This window comes from Rousettus aegyptiacus, unplaced genomic scaffold (genome assembly GCF_014176215.1).
Source record: "Rousettus aegyptiacus isolate mRouAeg1 unplaced genomic scaffold, mRouAeg1.p scaffold_m13_p_9, whole genome shotgun sequence".
In the NCBI taxonomy this organism is placed as follows: domain Eukaryota; kingdom Metazoa; phylum Chordata; class Mammalia; order Chiroptera; family Pteropodidae; genus Rousettus; species Rousettus aegyptiacus.
In genome coordinates this window covers 27,780,481-27,797,290 of record NW_023416312.1, presented here as the reverse complement: position 1 = coordinate 27,797,290, position 16,810 = coordinate 27,780,481, and the positions used below count along the sequence as shown (strand labels likewise).

General features: G+C 36.8%; 2 protein-coding genes and 2 pseudogenes across 2 annotated transcripts in view; 1 reads left to right on the top strand and 3 right to left on the bottom strand.

Annotated features, from left to right (window-relative positions):
* Positions 1 to 16,810, top strand: part of EFHC2 (EF-hand domain containing 2) — a 173,235-nt gene that overhangs the window by 39,792 nt on the left and 116,633 nt on the right. The window lies entirely within an intron of this gene.
* LOC118607854 (putative deoxyribonuclease TATDN2) lies at positions 4,036 to 7,150 on the bottom strand. The gene is given in 2 exon segments (XM_036227248.1): positions 4,036 to 6,039; positions 7,145 to 7,150. Coding segments are annotated over 2 exon segments (2,010 nt in total).
* On the bottom strand, positions 7,427 to 7,545 carry LOC118608554 (annotated as a pseudogene).
* Positions 8,772 to 15,621, bottom strand: LOC118607853 (annotated as a pseudogene).

Sequence of the window (16,810 nt, the reverse complement as noted above, 5' to 3'; positions counted from 1 at the left end):
TGCATTTTTAAAAGAAATATGTATATATATATAATTTGGCATAGCTATATAATTACAATTTCATTAGCTAAGATAGTAACAAAATAATGAGTTCAAGGTAGAAATATCCTGCATTTCTTTCTGTTCCTATTTTCATATTTTTGTAATACATATGCATTAATTTTTATGATGGGAAATTAAACTTCATTAAAATAATAATTCCTATAGATACAGCAGAATTACAATTACAGGCAAATTTATGGCATTGAAGGCTTTGTTCTCCTTCCTTCCCAAATTAAAAATAAACTAAGCATTTAACTTAAGGCATTAGAAAAAGCGCGTGCGCACACACACACACCCCTCCAGACATCTGAGAACGGAAGGAAAAAAAAGTCATAAACTTAAAGCAGAATATTATAAATCAGTAATAAGAGCTGATTCTTTAAAACAACTGAATTAAACTTCTAGCTTGTTTGCTCGAGAAAGCAAACAAAAGTACACAAAATAATGTATTTAAATCACAAATTCAGAGGCAGTAAAGTGTATAGCTTATGCTAATTATGAAGTGAAGTGAATATTATAGTAAACATTAACTAGCGAAATTGACTCAAAGATAACAATGCTGGAATTGGCCAATAATATTAGAAAAACTGCCAAAGAGGTACTCCAGTTGTCAGAGTGAGTATCTCTAAATAGTAGGGTTATAGACTATTTTTTCTCACTTTGTGCTCTTTAGTAGTCTCAAAAATTCTATAATAAGCAGGTATTAATTCCGAAGTCAGATATGAATAAAGGCCAACTGACAAAAAAATAATCCCCTATCTCCTGAGACAAAGTGGACAATTTATTCCTTTTTTAGTTTTAAAGGTAGAAGTAGCTGCCTTTCTAAAATTTAAGTGAAGCAAAATACTGACGTGCAGTGAAGACTGCCAAGGTTCAGAGAGCCCGTTAATGGGCCTGAGAGGCCCTGTGACTCTGGGATGACTGATGGCCCAGGGACCACTAACTACAAATTGAATTCCTAGGTCACCAGCTGCCTTCATGGCTAATGCCACCAGAACAGGTGAGTAGACACACCACGTGCCATACAAACATACGAATGCTAAATAATCATTCGTTTGAGGTTCAATGGAATATCCATCATTTTAGTAGAAAGCTGTTTACAAAGTGCCCCAAATTTTGCACATCCGAATTAGAAGATTTTTTTTGAGTGGGTTTTTGTTTTGTTTTGTTTTGTTTTGTTTTACTAGTAACATGAATAGGTGAAATGTTCTGTACTTCATTTATGAAATAAGGAAGATTGCGATTCTTGACTTAGGTCACCTTAGATATACTATACTCAAAAAAAAATTACCCACTCCCATTCCTGAAGAAATAAAACTGAATTATGCAAGGCTCTTTCCTGGATATTAGAAACACTGCAGAGTTTTGCCATAACAAATGTAGAGAAAGAGGAGCAGGTAAGAAGTATTTTCTCCATAGGAAAAGATCTTTTTTTTTTTGAAAAGGAAAATTAATTATATGTATATCCTCTTTATCTTGTTAGATGTGTACTTATAAGTGCAACCATTTATTCACATCCATTTTTAAAATGCCCTCTTAGTAATGTCGCTTTTCTAACACCAGGTAGATAACATTTTGTTCTCCACAGATCTTATGTAATGAGACAGGTAAATGAAAGAGGATTTAGGATACGAGTAGAAATATGAGTAGAAATATGCAACAGCAAGTGTGTGACTGACGTATTTAAGCATTTCCTAATCATTTCCTAAAGAACTTGAGCTCACCGATTTATACCTCAAAATAATCTAGAAATAACTTCGAGAAACACACTCTTGGGTGTTTGTGACTCATGTTAACTATCAAAAGACTTGCAAGATCCTGAAATAAAAAATAATCTGTGGAACTTTGTACAACTCAGTATTCCCCCAAAATGTATGTCCATGGAACCCTCTTTTCTGCAATCCTTTATAGAAAGCTCAGGGCTCCTGTGGGTTGAAGACACACTTTCAGCAATGTCTGTTGAAGGTATACATTAAATGGGAAAAAAACCCTTAATTCAAAACATTGGCTTAGGTTTTGAAGGTTTTCTGTCTTGAAAAATAGAATCAAACTGCACCTTTAACATTACATCAACTTCTTTTGTTCTGCTAAAGGGAAGTGAAGAACTCCAGCTACAGCTTTCTAATACTTCATCTTAAAAGACTGGATTCTTTATAGAGGGGAAAATATGACATACTTAGTGTTATTCACAGGGACTATGAATTGTCAAGTGCCTGGTAAGGCCTGACCTTATTTATTTCTTTTATTATGGATGACATCTAACAGCTGAATATAGGTGGCCTTTAATCTTTGCCTTGCCTTTTGAATTAAAGCGGGGTGCTAGAAATATGGTGGTTTATTTCTCTGTTCTTTTCCTAATATCTGTCCCCTTGTCCAAATAGTCATTAACTCCCAGGTGTTAAGTCTTATTCATTCATATGTTAATTTGTGAGATCTTTGCTGAGTGCCTGCTCTGTTCCAGGCACTATACTAACACTGGGTATATGAACAATGTGAATGGGACTGACAAGCTCGTAAACTTACAACCTAGTAGGAAAAGGTAACCAATGAGCATATAAATTAACCACAGAATCTCAAACAGTGCTGAGTGCTATGATTAAATAAAAACAATAAGCCAAGAATTTTGTTCTGTCAGGTGAGGTGAGTACTCTAGATTGGTGGCCAGGGAGAGAGAGCTTCTCTGTGGACGAGACTTTTGAGCTGAGAACCAAATAGTAAGGAGCCAGCTGATTTCCTTGGATCCAGATAAATGGGTACAAAGGAAAATAGAGAAGTCTGGAGTATTCTGGGCCTTTTTTTATTGATTTAGTTTGAGAATAAAAGAGGCTTTCCATTTTTAAAATGGCATTTCTCAAATCTAATAATGGGACTTCTGAATTTAGGTGTTGCTTTGCCTGGCAAAGTTAAATTTCTTAACTCAAATATTTTAAAATGTGGGTTCATTTTAATTTCCCAGAAAGGACAGCTGTTTGCCAAGTGTGCGGCTGAAACTCTTCTCTGTTTCTGTCTTTCTGGAGAACAGTATTTCTAAGTGGTATACATTTGGGCCTTGTAAAGAATAAGAGCAATTTGAATGAACGCTTGCTGTTAAATTCTGTTTCTCTGAAGAGCTTTGGAAGTATATAACTGTTGGGAGTTCAGTTCAGATTCAAAACTCATCTCAGTGGTGGTCTAAGATTCAACTGACTTAGCCCCCATCACTTCAAGCTCCTCCACAGCCCCCCTTGGCACATTATGACTATTAACTGACAAATTTTTATCTACATCAATTTCCTTTTAGATGAAATATTAGTGTTGGTTTATCTTTGGAGATAAGAAATTGCCAATTGAACAGTATCTGAATTTATGAATTTAACAACCATATGGATTATAGAATTCTTATAATAAATACATTTAGAGAATAAACAGAATAAATCACCTAGCTCACTTTTAAAATTCAACATTCCCTGCTTTTTTTTTAAGACAAGTAGGAGGGTGACTTTTTTTCATCAACCGCTCAAAAACACAGGCTGCAGAAGATAGGAATTTGGATTGGCAAACTCATTGTACCCCATGGTACTCTTTCTTCTTTACTGACTATGCTAGCACAATCTGGTTGGTAGGAAAAACTCTGATAAAGTCAAGATCCCCTTACCTCTCCTCTCATCCCATTGTACCTCACCCTACCATCCGGAAGCAGAAGTCTTATGAAGAGGTTTTGAAGAAAACATCTTGTCCTTGTGTTTTCCATGCCAATGGGTTTGCTGAACACATCCTTGACCTGGGATACAAGGAGAGTTCAAACCATGTCTCTGTTGTCAGGCTGCTGGTCTTTTTTTGGAAGACACCTGACTTGTTCTCTTTCTATTTAAATACTGTAGAAGCAACTAGTGTTCTCACACAAGGTGACCAAAGTCTAGTAGAGTGGCTGATCTTTGATTCTAGCTATCTCTAAACCAAATTTCTGTTGTCAGGCCACTAGTCTTTTTTGGAAGACTCTTGACTGTACACTATTTAAATACTGTAAAGGCGACTAGTGTTCTCACGCAAGGTGGCCAAGATCTGGTAGAGTGACTGATCTTTGATTCTGGCAATCTCTTGAATGGTATGCAGGGCCAGGCCTGGGTGGGCATACTGGCAAAGGCTTTTGGGAACCCCACGAGGAAGGAAGTAGGGAGCATCAGTTTCCACAACAATTCTCTCCAGTGGGATCTTTTTCAGAGCATCTTGGGCTGCCCAGGCAGAAGCATAAGTCAGGACTGCTGTGAAGCCCACATACATGTTGGGAAAGTACTCCAAAAGGGGCTCGATAACTGGGTAACTGTTAGTGAAGCAATGCCTATGGATCTTGTAGTCAGAGGGCACATTTTTTTTCATGATGTCCAGCAGATCTTTGTCAGCTTCTCGGCAGTGGATCACCAAGGGCTTTTTTAGAGACACGGCCAGCTGCAACTGTCTCTCAAATATCTTGTGCTGCTGTGGGATAGGTGTAGTGCACTTATAAGAATAATCCAATCCTATTTCTCCAAATGCTACAGCTTTGGGGTGCCTTAAGGCTCGCAAAAGATTTCTTTCTTGATACTCATTGTAGTAATGTGCAAAATGGGGGTGACAGCCAAAGGCTCCCCAGACCAGATCATCTTTCAACAGATTCTCCCATAGGCCATCCCTTAATGTGCGAGGGTCACAGAAATCAGAAATGCAGCCCTGAAATTCCTTAGGGAAGGAATGGCTGTAAATTTTTCTGAACTTGGTAAAGGTCCCATTGAAAGACAACTTGGCATAGAGCATGTCCAAGTGACAGTGGGTATCAATGAAACCATCCTTTAGCCTTTGCTCCCAGTAGCTCCTTGGAAGGGAACTAGATGCATGTCTTCCCCAAGAAAATGATGGTGTCTCCTTCATCTTTGCTTCTGAACTTCTGGGGAAATTAAGCGAATGAGAATTCTTGGAATGACCTACTTCTGATACCTTCAGGTCTCTGGCCCAGTTTTGGGAGCACTCTGTAGAGTTAGAGGAATAATTACTGAAAAAGCTCCAGCTGCTCTTCCTAGCCTTGGATGTATTGTTGCTTCTGTTGCCCAGGGAGTGACAGAGAGATGGCTTGGGACTGCTGGTCCAGTAGCTGGCATAATCTTGCGAAGGACCACTGTACAAAAGAGGCTGATACTTGACACAGTCAGTGGTGAAGGTTGAAGGCTTTAAAACTGAGAAACCCAGTGAGACTGGCTCCTCTGGAGAGAATCTGACTGTGGAAATCTCATCCACATTAGACCAGTCACTTCCTGAAGAGGGGTGCTTAATCACCACATCCCTTTTACACTTTTGTATTTCCGAATGAGAGTCACATTTGTCTAGAAATTTTAGGGCCGGAGAGTCTTTTTCAAAAATTTCTTCTCTTTGGTTACCAAGTGGCTTCTCACTGGGTTTCTCCTGAGGCTCTATAAACACTCTCCGGTCTTGCAAGTTGCTGATCTTTATCACTATCTTTCCCTTCTCTGCTTTGAACTCTGGAATAGAGAAGGTGAAAGCCCTAGCTGGTCTTTCTCCAGGTTTGGGATGCTCTCTTGTGCTTGGTTTTGCACCAGTGGCAGTCTCTCCCTTTCTTTTTGGCATCGATTTTACCAAGATGCCTCTCATAGCCGTCTCATAGGTTTCTGAAGAGCGTTGGTCTCTCTGTCTATCGCTCTTTCTCTGGACTGTGTTAGGTTCCTCATTGTTACCATTCTGACCCTCAGTTTTGGCTGTAAATTCAGAGTTCATAGAATTGTGGGAACTGTGTTTGGAATTAACTTTAAAGTTGTAGGCATCCTCTAGAGAAGCCATTTCTTCTCGAAAGGGGCTGGCAGAGCACGTAAGGGATGGTGCAGAGGGGATTCCAGAGACAAAAGGAACCCAAAGTACTCTGAATTAGGCAGAGGCTGCTTTGAAGGCTGCTCCACCCACACCTGGGCCTGACAAATGGAAGGAGGAGGAGGAGGAATAACTTTGGTGGAATGGGACCCAGGAAAACTTCGCCTTGAAAGTTACAAGGTACCCCTCTTGGGTTTTCAGGCACCCAGGGCTCCTTGCCTCTCCTTAACAGGATATAGAACTATGAGCTGGCCGGCCAGGGTCACATCAGTGGGTCCCCAGAGGCAATTGTGTTTACTGAGGACCCTACCTGTGTGTCGCTCCTGTGGTATTTGACCTTGTGCCGGTCTGCGACCTTGTGGTGCTCTGCGACCTTGCCGCTCTGCCGCCCTGCAGGCTTATCGACCGTTCCCCTTTCTTTCACTTGCCCTTCACAGTTCTCAGTGTTCCAGAGATGTCAAAGGCTTTCCACTGAGTTTGTGATTCCAAAGTGCTTTAGAAAAGTCACAAAGATGCAAAATTTACCGAAGGCTCGGTTTGGTGTTCAAGCCTACAGTGTGCTTCCGAGATTGTGAAGCACTTTTTTTATATATACAAAGCAACTTCCCGTATATCAAAGCACTTCCGGGATATTAAGGCACGTCCGGAGGGTGGAGGGCGGAGGGCGGAGGGCTGGTGGCGGGTGGTGGACTGTAAAGCTCCTCTATTTGGTTTGGAATAAGCTTGAGATGTCAAAAATCCTTTAAAAGACTGCAAGGTGCTTTAGAGACCACACATATGGACCCCCGAGCTGGGCTTCTGGTCTCCAAAGGCATGTAGGAGGGTGGAATAGAACCCAGTACCCAAGCGGAGGAGTTGAATGCTAGGCACTCAGCATAGCTCGCCCCACCTACCGGTCTGGCCGCCGGAAGCACTCCACCAACCAGTGACCCCACTTCCACCTCAGGTCACTCCACTGCTCTTCGCAGCCAGCTTTTCCCGGCTGCCTCTGGCTCAGAGGCTCACCCTAGATCCACCCTACTTCTGCGGCCCAGCCCGGCCCCCACCAGAGCTGCTGCTGTTGGTTGCCTTTTGTTCCTTTTTCCCCCGCCCCACCCCCATTTTACAAAAACATAGTTATAGTTTTTAAAACATAGTTTAAGTATAAATGCTTTCAAAAACACAGTTATAATCGTATGTTACCATTTTCAGTCGTGTTTTTTTTTTCACTCAACGTTTCTACATATAAGTATTTTTCTTGCTGCAGTTTTCAAAAACACCATATTAGTACCGTCATCATAATCCAAGAGTATATAGATGTGCCATAATTGACCACTTTCTTTTAGGTTCCTACTTTATAGTTTTTTCTGTAATAAAAGAGAATGCTGCAAAGAACAGCTTTGCACATATGTTTCTACATATTTTGGTTTGTTTCTTTGGGTAATATGCCCAGAAATGGAGTTCCTGAGAAGTAGTATAGGAATTTTAAAATGGCTCCTCATAGCACCACATTGCCCCAGAAGAATTGTAGTAATTTATTTATTTATTTATTTACTTATTTTATTATTTTTAATGCCTACAGCACCTGGTATTCCTAGGTGGTCTCTCATCCAAGTACTAAACAGGCCTTACCCTGTTTAGCTTCCGAGAGCAGACAAGATTGGGCACGTTCAGGGTGACATGGCTGTAGGCTAGAATTGTAGTAATTTGACATCCTATGCATGATGAATAATCCTACCAGGTCCATTTAATAGGAGAAACAAACAGAAGGAGTGCTTCATTGTTATTTTAATTTACTCTTACCTGATAAATTTTTAGAGCAAATACTTTTAGTTATTGACATAGGCCCGAATTCTAAGGCATTTTTCATTTTTTAAGGGTATTTTAAGCATTAATTGAAAAATTGTAAAGTAAATTCAATGTCATATTTTCTAAAATTTTGTTAATATTATTAATGTACAAAAATTCAACCTAGTAAATTTAAAGATCTAATTGGCTTTATTGAATAAGTCATGAATTAGACAGCATCCCACCTAGTAAATAGAGAGGTGCTTCAAAAAATTGTGCAAAATAGAAGGTTTTTATAGGCAGAAACTGGGTGGGACAAGAAAGTTGTTAGCAAAAGAAAAGAAAGGATTGATTCAGGCAAGGTAACCTTTCTTTAGGAGAAAAGCTACAAGAATCTTATCAGACAGATTATTTCACTAGTAGTGTTGATCAGAGAATTACAGACTGAATGGTTTAAGGTCACATTTCCTGGGAGGGGCTCAAACTGCAATTAAGTCTTGGTTTGCTGTTTTGGAGGTGACTCCACTTTGGGTCTGTTGTTATTTTTTAATAGTATTTTGTTGCTTTTTTTGTTTATATTTTGGTCTATTGAAGTTATAACTTGTGTTTGTAATCAAATTTTAATTTTTTTCTTCCATAATTGTATTTTTCTCCTATGCCTAGAATGGTTATTCTGTCTTTCAAGGCTTTGACACATTTATAATTGTGTTTTCGAGGGTATAAGGGGTTGATTTATTACATTTAAATTGATAATTTTTCTGGTATTTATCTTGGGTTATACTTTATTTTAGGTGGGGATATACACTGATGCTTTTCCAAGTTAGTGCTTTTTTCACTTATTGATGTGTAACTCCTCCATCATGTGTTAAATTCCTATATGTAATAGAGTCTATTTCCAGACTTTCTATTCTTTTCCACATACGAGTATGTCTCTTGGTGTAGCACTATTTTTTTTTCTTTTCTTCTTTTTTAAAAATTGGTTTCAGGTATACAGCACAATGGTTAGACATTTATATAATTTACGAAATGATCCCTTAGATTAGCCTAGTATCTATCTAGCATTACACATTGCCATTACAATGTTATTGCCTATATTCCCTGTGCTGTACTCTACAGCTCTATGACTGTGACTACTGACTTGTACTTCTTCCCTTCGCTTTTTTAAAAAATATAATTTCTATTTTATTTTTTCCAGAGAATAGTTCTTCAGAGTTAGCTCCCCACATGGGCTTTGGTGGGGGTCGTGGGGCAGCATCTGAAGGTCTAAATTGGGGTAGGGATGTTTGGTCCTCTGGGCCTCATGAGAGCGATTCCTGACTACCTTGCTGTGAAAGGCACAACTCACATGGTAATATAGTTTTACATACAGCTTGGGAAGTACATAAGCATCGAAGACACTTGCTTTGGAAATGACCCTCACAGCTGTGGCCTCTACTATGTTTCAGATGACAAACGTCTTAATGGCCTTGTCTGGGGCATGCATCGGGCACAGTTGGTGCAGTGAATAGGCTGCACATGGCTCCGGCCCTTTTTGGAACGACCATTGTTCCTTAGTTTTCGGGTTATCTTGAAAGCGAGGAGCTGAAAAAAGCTCTTCTTGTCACTTTTTTCACCTTGCACCTCAATCCCTCACCCCTATGGCAACCACCATTTGATTTTCTGTATATGTGAGTCTTTTTGTTTTCTTTGTTTGTTTTGTTTGTTCCTTAGATTCAGCATATAAGTGAAATCATATGCTATTTTTCTTTCTCTGTCACTCAGCATAATACCCTCTAGGTCCACCCATGTCATTGCAAATGGTAAGATTTCATTTTTTTAATGGATGAGTAATATTCCATTGAATATGTGTACCATAACTTCTTTATCAAGTCATCTATTGATGGGCACTTAGGTTGCTTCCATACCTCGGCTATTGTAAATAGCGCTGCAGTGAACATTGGGGTGCATGCATCTTTACGAATTAGTGGGGTTTTTTTTTGGTAAATACCTAGAATTGGAATTGCTGGGCCAAAAGATAGTTCTAGTTGGAATTTTTTGAGGAACCTTCAAACTGTTTTCCACAGTTGCCATACCAATTCGCAATCCCACCAACAGTGCATAGAGTGCCTTTCTCCACATCCTTGCCAACACTTCGTGTTTGTTGATTTATTAGTGATAGACATCTGATAAGTGTGAGGTGAAAGCATATTGTGGTTTTAATTACAATTTCTCTGATGATTAGTGACCTTGAACATCTTTTCATAAGTCAATTAGCCATCTGTATTTCCCCTTGGGAGAAATACCTATTTAGGTGTTCTGTCCATTTTTTAATTGGATTGTTTATTGTTGTTGTTGTTGTTGAGTTGTATAAGTTCTTTATAAATTTTGGATATCAGCCCCTTATACGATGTATCATAGGTGAATATCTACTCCCATTATGCAGGTTGTCTTTTCGTTTTGTTGATGATTTCCTTTGCTGTGCCAAAACTTTTTTTGATGTAGTCTCACTTGTTTATTTTTCCTTTTGTTTCCATTGCCTGAGGAGATAATCAGAAAAAAATTTATTAAGTGCAATGTCAGAGAGTTTACTGCTTATGTTTTCTTCTAGGAGTTTTATGGTTTCTGGTCTTACTGTAAGTCTTTAATCCATTTTGAGTCTGTCCTTGTATATGGTGTAAGAAGGTGGTCCAATTTCATTTTTGCATGTGTCCAGTTTTCCAAACACCATTTATTGAATAGACTGTTTTTACCCCATTGTATATTCTTGCCTCCTTTGTCATATATTGAATGAATATATAGGAATAGATTTATTTCTGGGTTCTCTATTCTGTTCCATTATCCATGCATTTGATGCCAATATCATGCTATTTTGGTTACTATAGCCTTGTTATATAGTTTGATATCAGATAGTGTGATACCTCCAACTTTGTTGTTCTTTTTTTAAGATTACTGTGGCTATTTGAGATCTTTTACAATTTTATATACATTTTAGGATTATTTGTTCTAGTTCTCTGAAAAATGCCATTGGTATTTTACTAGGGATTGCATTGGATCTACAGATTGCTTTAGGTAGTATGGGCATTTTACCAATGTTGATTCTTTCTATCCATGAACATGGTATATGCTTTCATTTATTTGTATCATCTTCAATTTCTTTCTTCAGTGACTTATAATTTTCTTAGTACACTGATTTCTGAATATTAATTTTGTGTCTTGCTACTTTACTGAATTCATTTATTAGTTCTAATAGTTTTTTTTTGGAATCTTTAGGGTTCTCTCTATATAGTATCATATTATCTGCACGTAAAGACAGTTTTACTTCTTCCTTTCCAATTTGGATGCCTTTTATTTCTCTATCTTGTCTGAATGCTGTGGCTAGGACTTCCACTACTATGGTGAATAAAAGTAGTGAAAGCGAACATTCTTGTCTTGATGATCTTAAAGAAAATGCTTTTATCTTTTCTCCTTTGAGTATGATGTTAGCTGTAGGCTCGTCGTATATGGCCTTTATTTTCTTGGGGTATGTCCCCTCAGTTCCCACTTTGCTGAGAGTTTTTAACATAAATGGATGCTGAATTTTGTGAAATGCTTTTTCTGCATCTATTGATATGATCATATGACTTTTGTCTTTTAATTTGTTAATGTGGTGTATCACATTAATTGATTTGTGGATATTGAACCAATCTTGTATCCCAGGAATAAAACCCACTTGATCATAGTGTATGGTGATTCTTTTAATGTATTGCTGGATTGGGTTTGCTAATATTTTGTTGACAATTTTTGCATCTATGTTCATCAGGGATATTGACCTATTTTTTTTTTTTTTGGTAATGTCTGTCTAGTTTTGGAATTGGGGTGATGGTGGCTTCTTAAAATGAACTTGGGAGCCTTCTCTCCTCTTGAATTTTTTGAAATAGCTTGAGAAGAAAAATGTTAATTCTTATTTGAATGTTTAGTAAAATTTACCTGTGAAGCCATCCGGTCTAGGATTGTTGTTTTTTTGGAGGTTTTTGATTATTGATTCAATTTCATTGGTGGTAATTGGTCAGTTCAGAGTTTCTATTTCTTCTTGACTCAGTCTTGGGAGAGTGTATATTTCTGGGACTGTAACCATTTCTTCCAGATTGTCCAATTCATCGGCGCATACTTGCTATTTGTACTTTCTTATAATCTTTTGTATTCCTATGGAATTTGTTGTTATGTCTCTCTGATTTCTGATTTTATTTATTTGGTGCCTATCTCCTTTTTTCTTGATGAGACTAAAAGTTTATCGATTTTATTTATCCTTTTGAAGAACCAGCTCTTGGTTTCATTGATTTTTTTTGTGTGTTGTTTTTTATAGATTATGTTTCATTTACTTCTTCTCTGATCATTATTATTTCCTTTCTTTTATTCACTTTGGGTTTTGTTTGCTGTTCTTTTTCTAGTTCTTTTAAGTGTTAAGATTAGATTGTTTATTTGAGATTTTCATTGCTAACCCATTCACTGTTTAGTAGCATGTTATTTAGCCTTTGTATATTTTTCAGTTTTTTTCTTATAATTGATTTCTAATTTCATACCATTGTGGTTGGAGAAGATGCTTGATATGATTTCAGTCTTCTTAAATTCAGTGAAACTTATTTTGTGGCCTAACATGTGGTCTGTCTTGGAAAATGTTCCATGTTCGCTGTCTATTTTGCTGCTTTGGCGTAAAACACTCTGAAAGTTTCATGAAATCTCTCTGGTCTGGTGTGCCATTTAAGGATGCTATTTCCTTGTTGATTTTCTGTCTGGAACATCTGTCCATTGGGGTCAATGGGATGTTAAAGTCTCCTACTGTGGGTGTCTTAATATCAATCTCTCCCTTTCTGTTGGTCAATATTTGCTTTATACATGTAGGTGCCCCTATGTTGGGTGTATATATGTTTACTAGGGTTATGTTGTCTTTTTGTATTAATCTCTCTATCATTATGTAATGCCCTTCTTTGCCCCTTATTATTGCCTTTATTTTAAAGCCTTTTTTGTTTTATATAAGTATTGCTACTCCAACTTATTTTTTTCATTTCCATTTACATGAAATATCTTTCCATTCCTTTACTTTTAGTCTTTGTGTGTCATTTGTTCTGAAGTGGGTTTCTTGTAGACAGCATATGTATGGATCTTTTTTTTAAATCCATTCAGCTATGTCTTTTGTTTGGGGCATTTAATCCATTTATAGTTAACATGATTATTGATAGGTCCATATTTATTGCCATGTTATTAGTCATGTTTATTTATTTTTGTTTTCCCTGTCATTTTAAAGAATTCTCTTTAACATTTCTTATAATATTGGCTTGTTCATGATGAAGTTTTTCAGCTCTTCTCTGGAAGCTCTTGATCTCACCTTCTATTTTAATTGATAGCTTACTAGAGTAGTCTTTATTGTAGGTTCAGACTTTTCATCACTGTGAATATTTCATGCTAATCCCTTCTGGTGAGCAATGTTTCTGATGAGAAATTAGCTGACATTTTTATGGGAGTACCCTTAAAAGTAACTACCTGCCTTTCTCTTGTTGCTTTTGGGATTCTCTCTTTGTCTTTAACCTTTAGAATTTTAATTATGATGTGTCTTGCTTGGTTTGGGTCCATTTGAGTTCCTTTTGTTTGGGACTCTGCACTTCTGGACTTGTATGTCTATTTCCTTCATCAGGTTAGGGAAGTTTTCTGTCATTATTTCTTCAAATAGGTTCTCAATACCTTGCTCTCTTCTCTTCTTGGTACCCCTATGATGCAAATGTTAGTGTGCTTGATGTTTGTCCCAGAGGTCTCTTAGACTTTCCTTATTTTTTTTGATTCTTTTTTCTTTTTGCTGTTCTGATTGGGTGTTTTCTGCTACCTGGTCTTCTAAATCACTGATTTGATCTTCCGCTTCATCACATCTGTTGGTTCCTTTTGGTATAGTCTTCATTTCAGTTATCATAGTATTCATTTTTATGTTCTCTGCATCTTTTTTTATGCTTACTATCTCTATGTTTCAGTTCTCACTGAGCTCATCTCCTAAATTCATTTAGCATCCTTATAACCAGTGTTTTGAACTCTATCTGGTAGGTTGCTTGCCTCTATTTCATTTAGTTTTTTTTTTCTGGAGTTTTATTCTGTTGTTTCATTTGTATCATGTTTCTTCTTTTTCTCATTTTAGTTGTGTTTCTGTGTTCATTTCAATGTATTAGGTAGACTTGTTATATTCTCAGTCTTGGCTAGGTGGCCCTATGTAATAGGTGCGCTATGTGGCCCAGTGGTTCAGTCTCTCTGATCGCCTACGCCAGGAGCTCCAGGAATGTTGCTTGTGTGGGTTATGTGTGCCTTCCTGTTATAGTTGAGCTTTGATTGCTGTTGGCATGTCAGTGAGTGGGATTGACTCTTGGGCCACCTGGTTGTGAGGATTGGTCATGCCCACAGGGTATGATTTGAGCTGCTGTGTGGGGGCTGGTCCCATATAGTGGGATTGGCCCCAGGAGGCCAGGAGGCTCATGTACCTGTTGAGACCACTTTTTGGGTGTGTTGTTTGTGGGACTAGTTAGGTGGTGTCCTGTTGTGGTCTGATGCCAGCCTCTAGGTGTATTGGTTTTGTGGCCTTTTGGGAGGGACTTCATGCAGGCCAAAGTCAGCCTCTGCTGGTGTAGCACTATTTAACAATTGAACCATTATAGTAAGCTATAAAATCTGGGAGAGTTAGGTCTCCTACATTACCCATAATTTTCATAGTTATATTTAATAGGCTGGCATGTTTATTTTATCAGGTCGACTTAGAATTATTGTTTTTAGTACCGCTAACATGCCGATGAAATATCCACTTGAAATGTGGATATTTATTCTGCTTATCCAGAATATACTTCACTTATCCTCATAGTCAAGTTATTCTATATTTTCTAGTAAATATTTTTAGAGTTTTATCAGGGTCACAGAGTTTTAATTAAAACTAATTTTAAGTATTAAGTTATTTTTTAATTATACTGTGAACATAGTTTTTCCTCTCACTGTATTTTCAGCTGGTTATTGATAGTACATAAGAATATTTTGATTTAGTTGTGGTAGCGCTGAAATATTTTATTTATTCTTAGTTTTTCAGTCTTTGACTATGCCATTATTTTGTCTGCCTATAATGATACTTTTGTCTCTTTCTAATATTTTTACTTCGTACCTTCTTACATTGTCTAGAAAAACATTGTCCTTAGAAACAGTATTAAATAAATGATGTTGGCATGGACATTTTTGTTATGTTTCTGGTTATAGTAGACACATAGTTTAATTAAGTATAATGCTGGATATTTAGGCTGTCGTTTTAAAGCAGATGCTTTTTTAAAACATAAATTTATTCATTTAAATTAGTTTCAAGTATACAGTACATTGGTTAGACATCTGTATTGTTCATAAAATGATTCCCCCAATTGCTGCCTCCCTCCCTTGGCCCTCCACTTAGCCATCATATTAATGTTTACTGCATTCCCTATGCCGTGCTCCCCAACCCTGGGATCATCTATTAACTCTAATTTGTACTTCTTTAACCCTTCACCCCATTCTCCCAAGCTCCCCAACTCCTCTCCCCTTTGGCCATCACCAGATTGTCATCTATATTTGTGAGTCTATTTTTGATTAGTTTATTCTTTTTGTTCCATAGATTCCACAGATAAGTGAAATAATATTGTGTTTATTTTTCTCTGTCTGACTTATTCACTCAGCATAATAACCTCTAGGTCCATTCATGTCACTGCAAATGGTAGGATTTCATTTTTTTTAATGGTTGAGTAATATTCCATTGTATATATGAACCATAATTTCTTTATCCAATTGTCTCTTGATGGGCATTTAGGTTGCTTCTATATCTTGGCTATTGTAAATTGTGCTGCCATGAATATTGGGGTGCATAGATCTTTGTGAATTATTGTTTTGGTTTTCTTTGGATAAATACCCGTAAGTGCAATTGCTGGGTCATAAGGTATATCCATTTTTAATTTTTTGAGAAATCTCCATACTGTTTTCCATAGTGGCGGTACCAATTTGCCATCACATCAACAATGTATGAGGGTTCCCTTTTCTCCACATCCTCGCCAACACTTGTTTTTTGATTTATTAATGATAGCCATTCTGACAGGTGCGAGGTAATATCTCATTGTGGTTTTAATTTTAAAGCAGATACTTTTTAATCTTGTTAAGGATTTACTCACATTTAAAAATTTATGTGGTAGGAAGTAATATGAATTATTACATGTTTGCCTTTATTTCTTAATTTGGAAACATCTTTGCATCTGTGAGGAAAATTCTGCTTTTTGTGTATGTTGGTAGCTTATATCTGTTACTGACTATTGAATTCTGTTTGCTTGTGTTTTAGTTGTGATATTTGATCTGTAAATCCTAAGTAGTGCAATTGCTCTAAAGCAGTAGTTCTCAATCTTGGCTTGTACATTGTAATCATCTGGGGGGGCCTTAAAAATCATAGATGCTTAGGCCCGCTCTGAGAGATTCTGATTTCATTGTATGCGTATGTATGCGTGTATGCTGTGTGTGTGTGTGTGTGTCCATGTCCCAAGTATTAAGAGTTTAAAAAGCTCTACAGGTGGTTGTAATGTGCATCTAGGGTGAGAATTATTGCTCTATGGTTTACTTTTTTATGGTATGTTTATCAGGCATTGGAATTCACCTTTGTAGCTTTCCATTATTTTTGGTATTCTGGGAGAGTTATATAGCATGGTAATTTTCTTTTCCTTGATGGTTTGAGAGAATCCATTAGTCATTGTTGTTAGTCTTTGTTGGGGCAATTTTTTTGGTATCTTTTTTCATATCTTACTTGGTTATTTATGCATTGTGTTTTGATAGTTCACAATTCTTACAGAAAATAACTTTTTAAATTTCTTTTAAATTTTATTTTTATTGAAGTTTAAATAATTTATCATAATAATTTTTATGTAAATTATTATAATTTATAATTTATTATATCTCTCATACACTGTTTTATTTCTGATTTTATTTATATTCTTTTTTGATCATAGCTAGAATCTTATCTATTTTATTTATTAAAAAGTTTTAGATTTATTTATTTTAGTTTTTCTCCTTTCAAATTCATCTGTTTGTGCTTTTACCCTTTTTGAAAATTTTTATTCAGTTCAAAACTCTGACTGCATTTCAAAATTACTTGGGAAGCTTTTAAAAAATACTAATGCCACTTTTACCCACT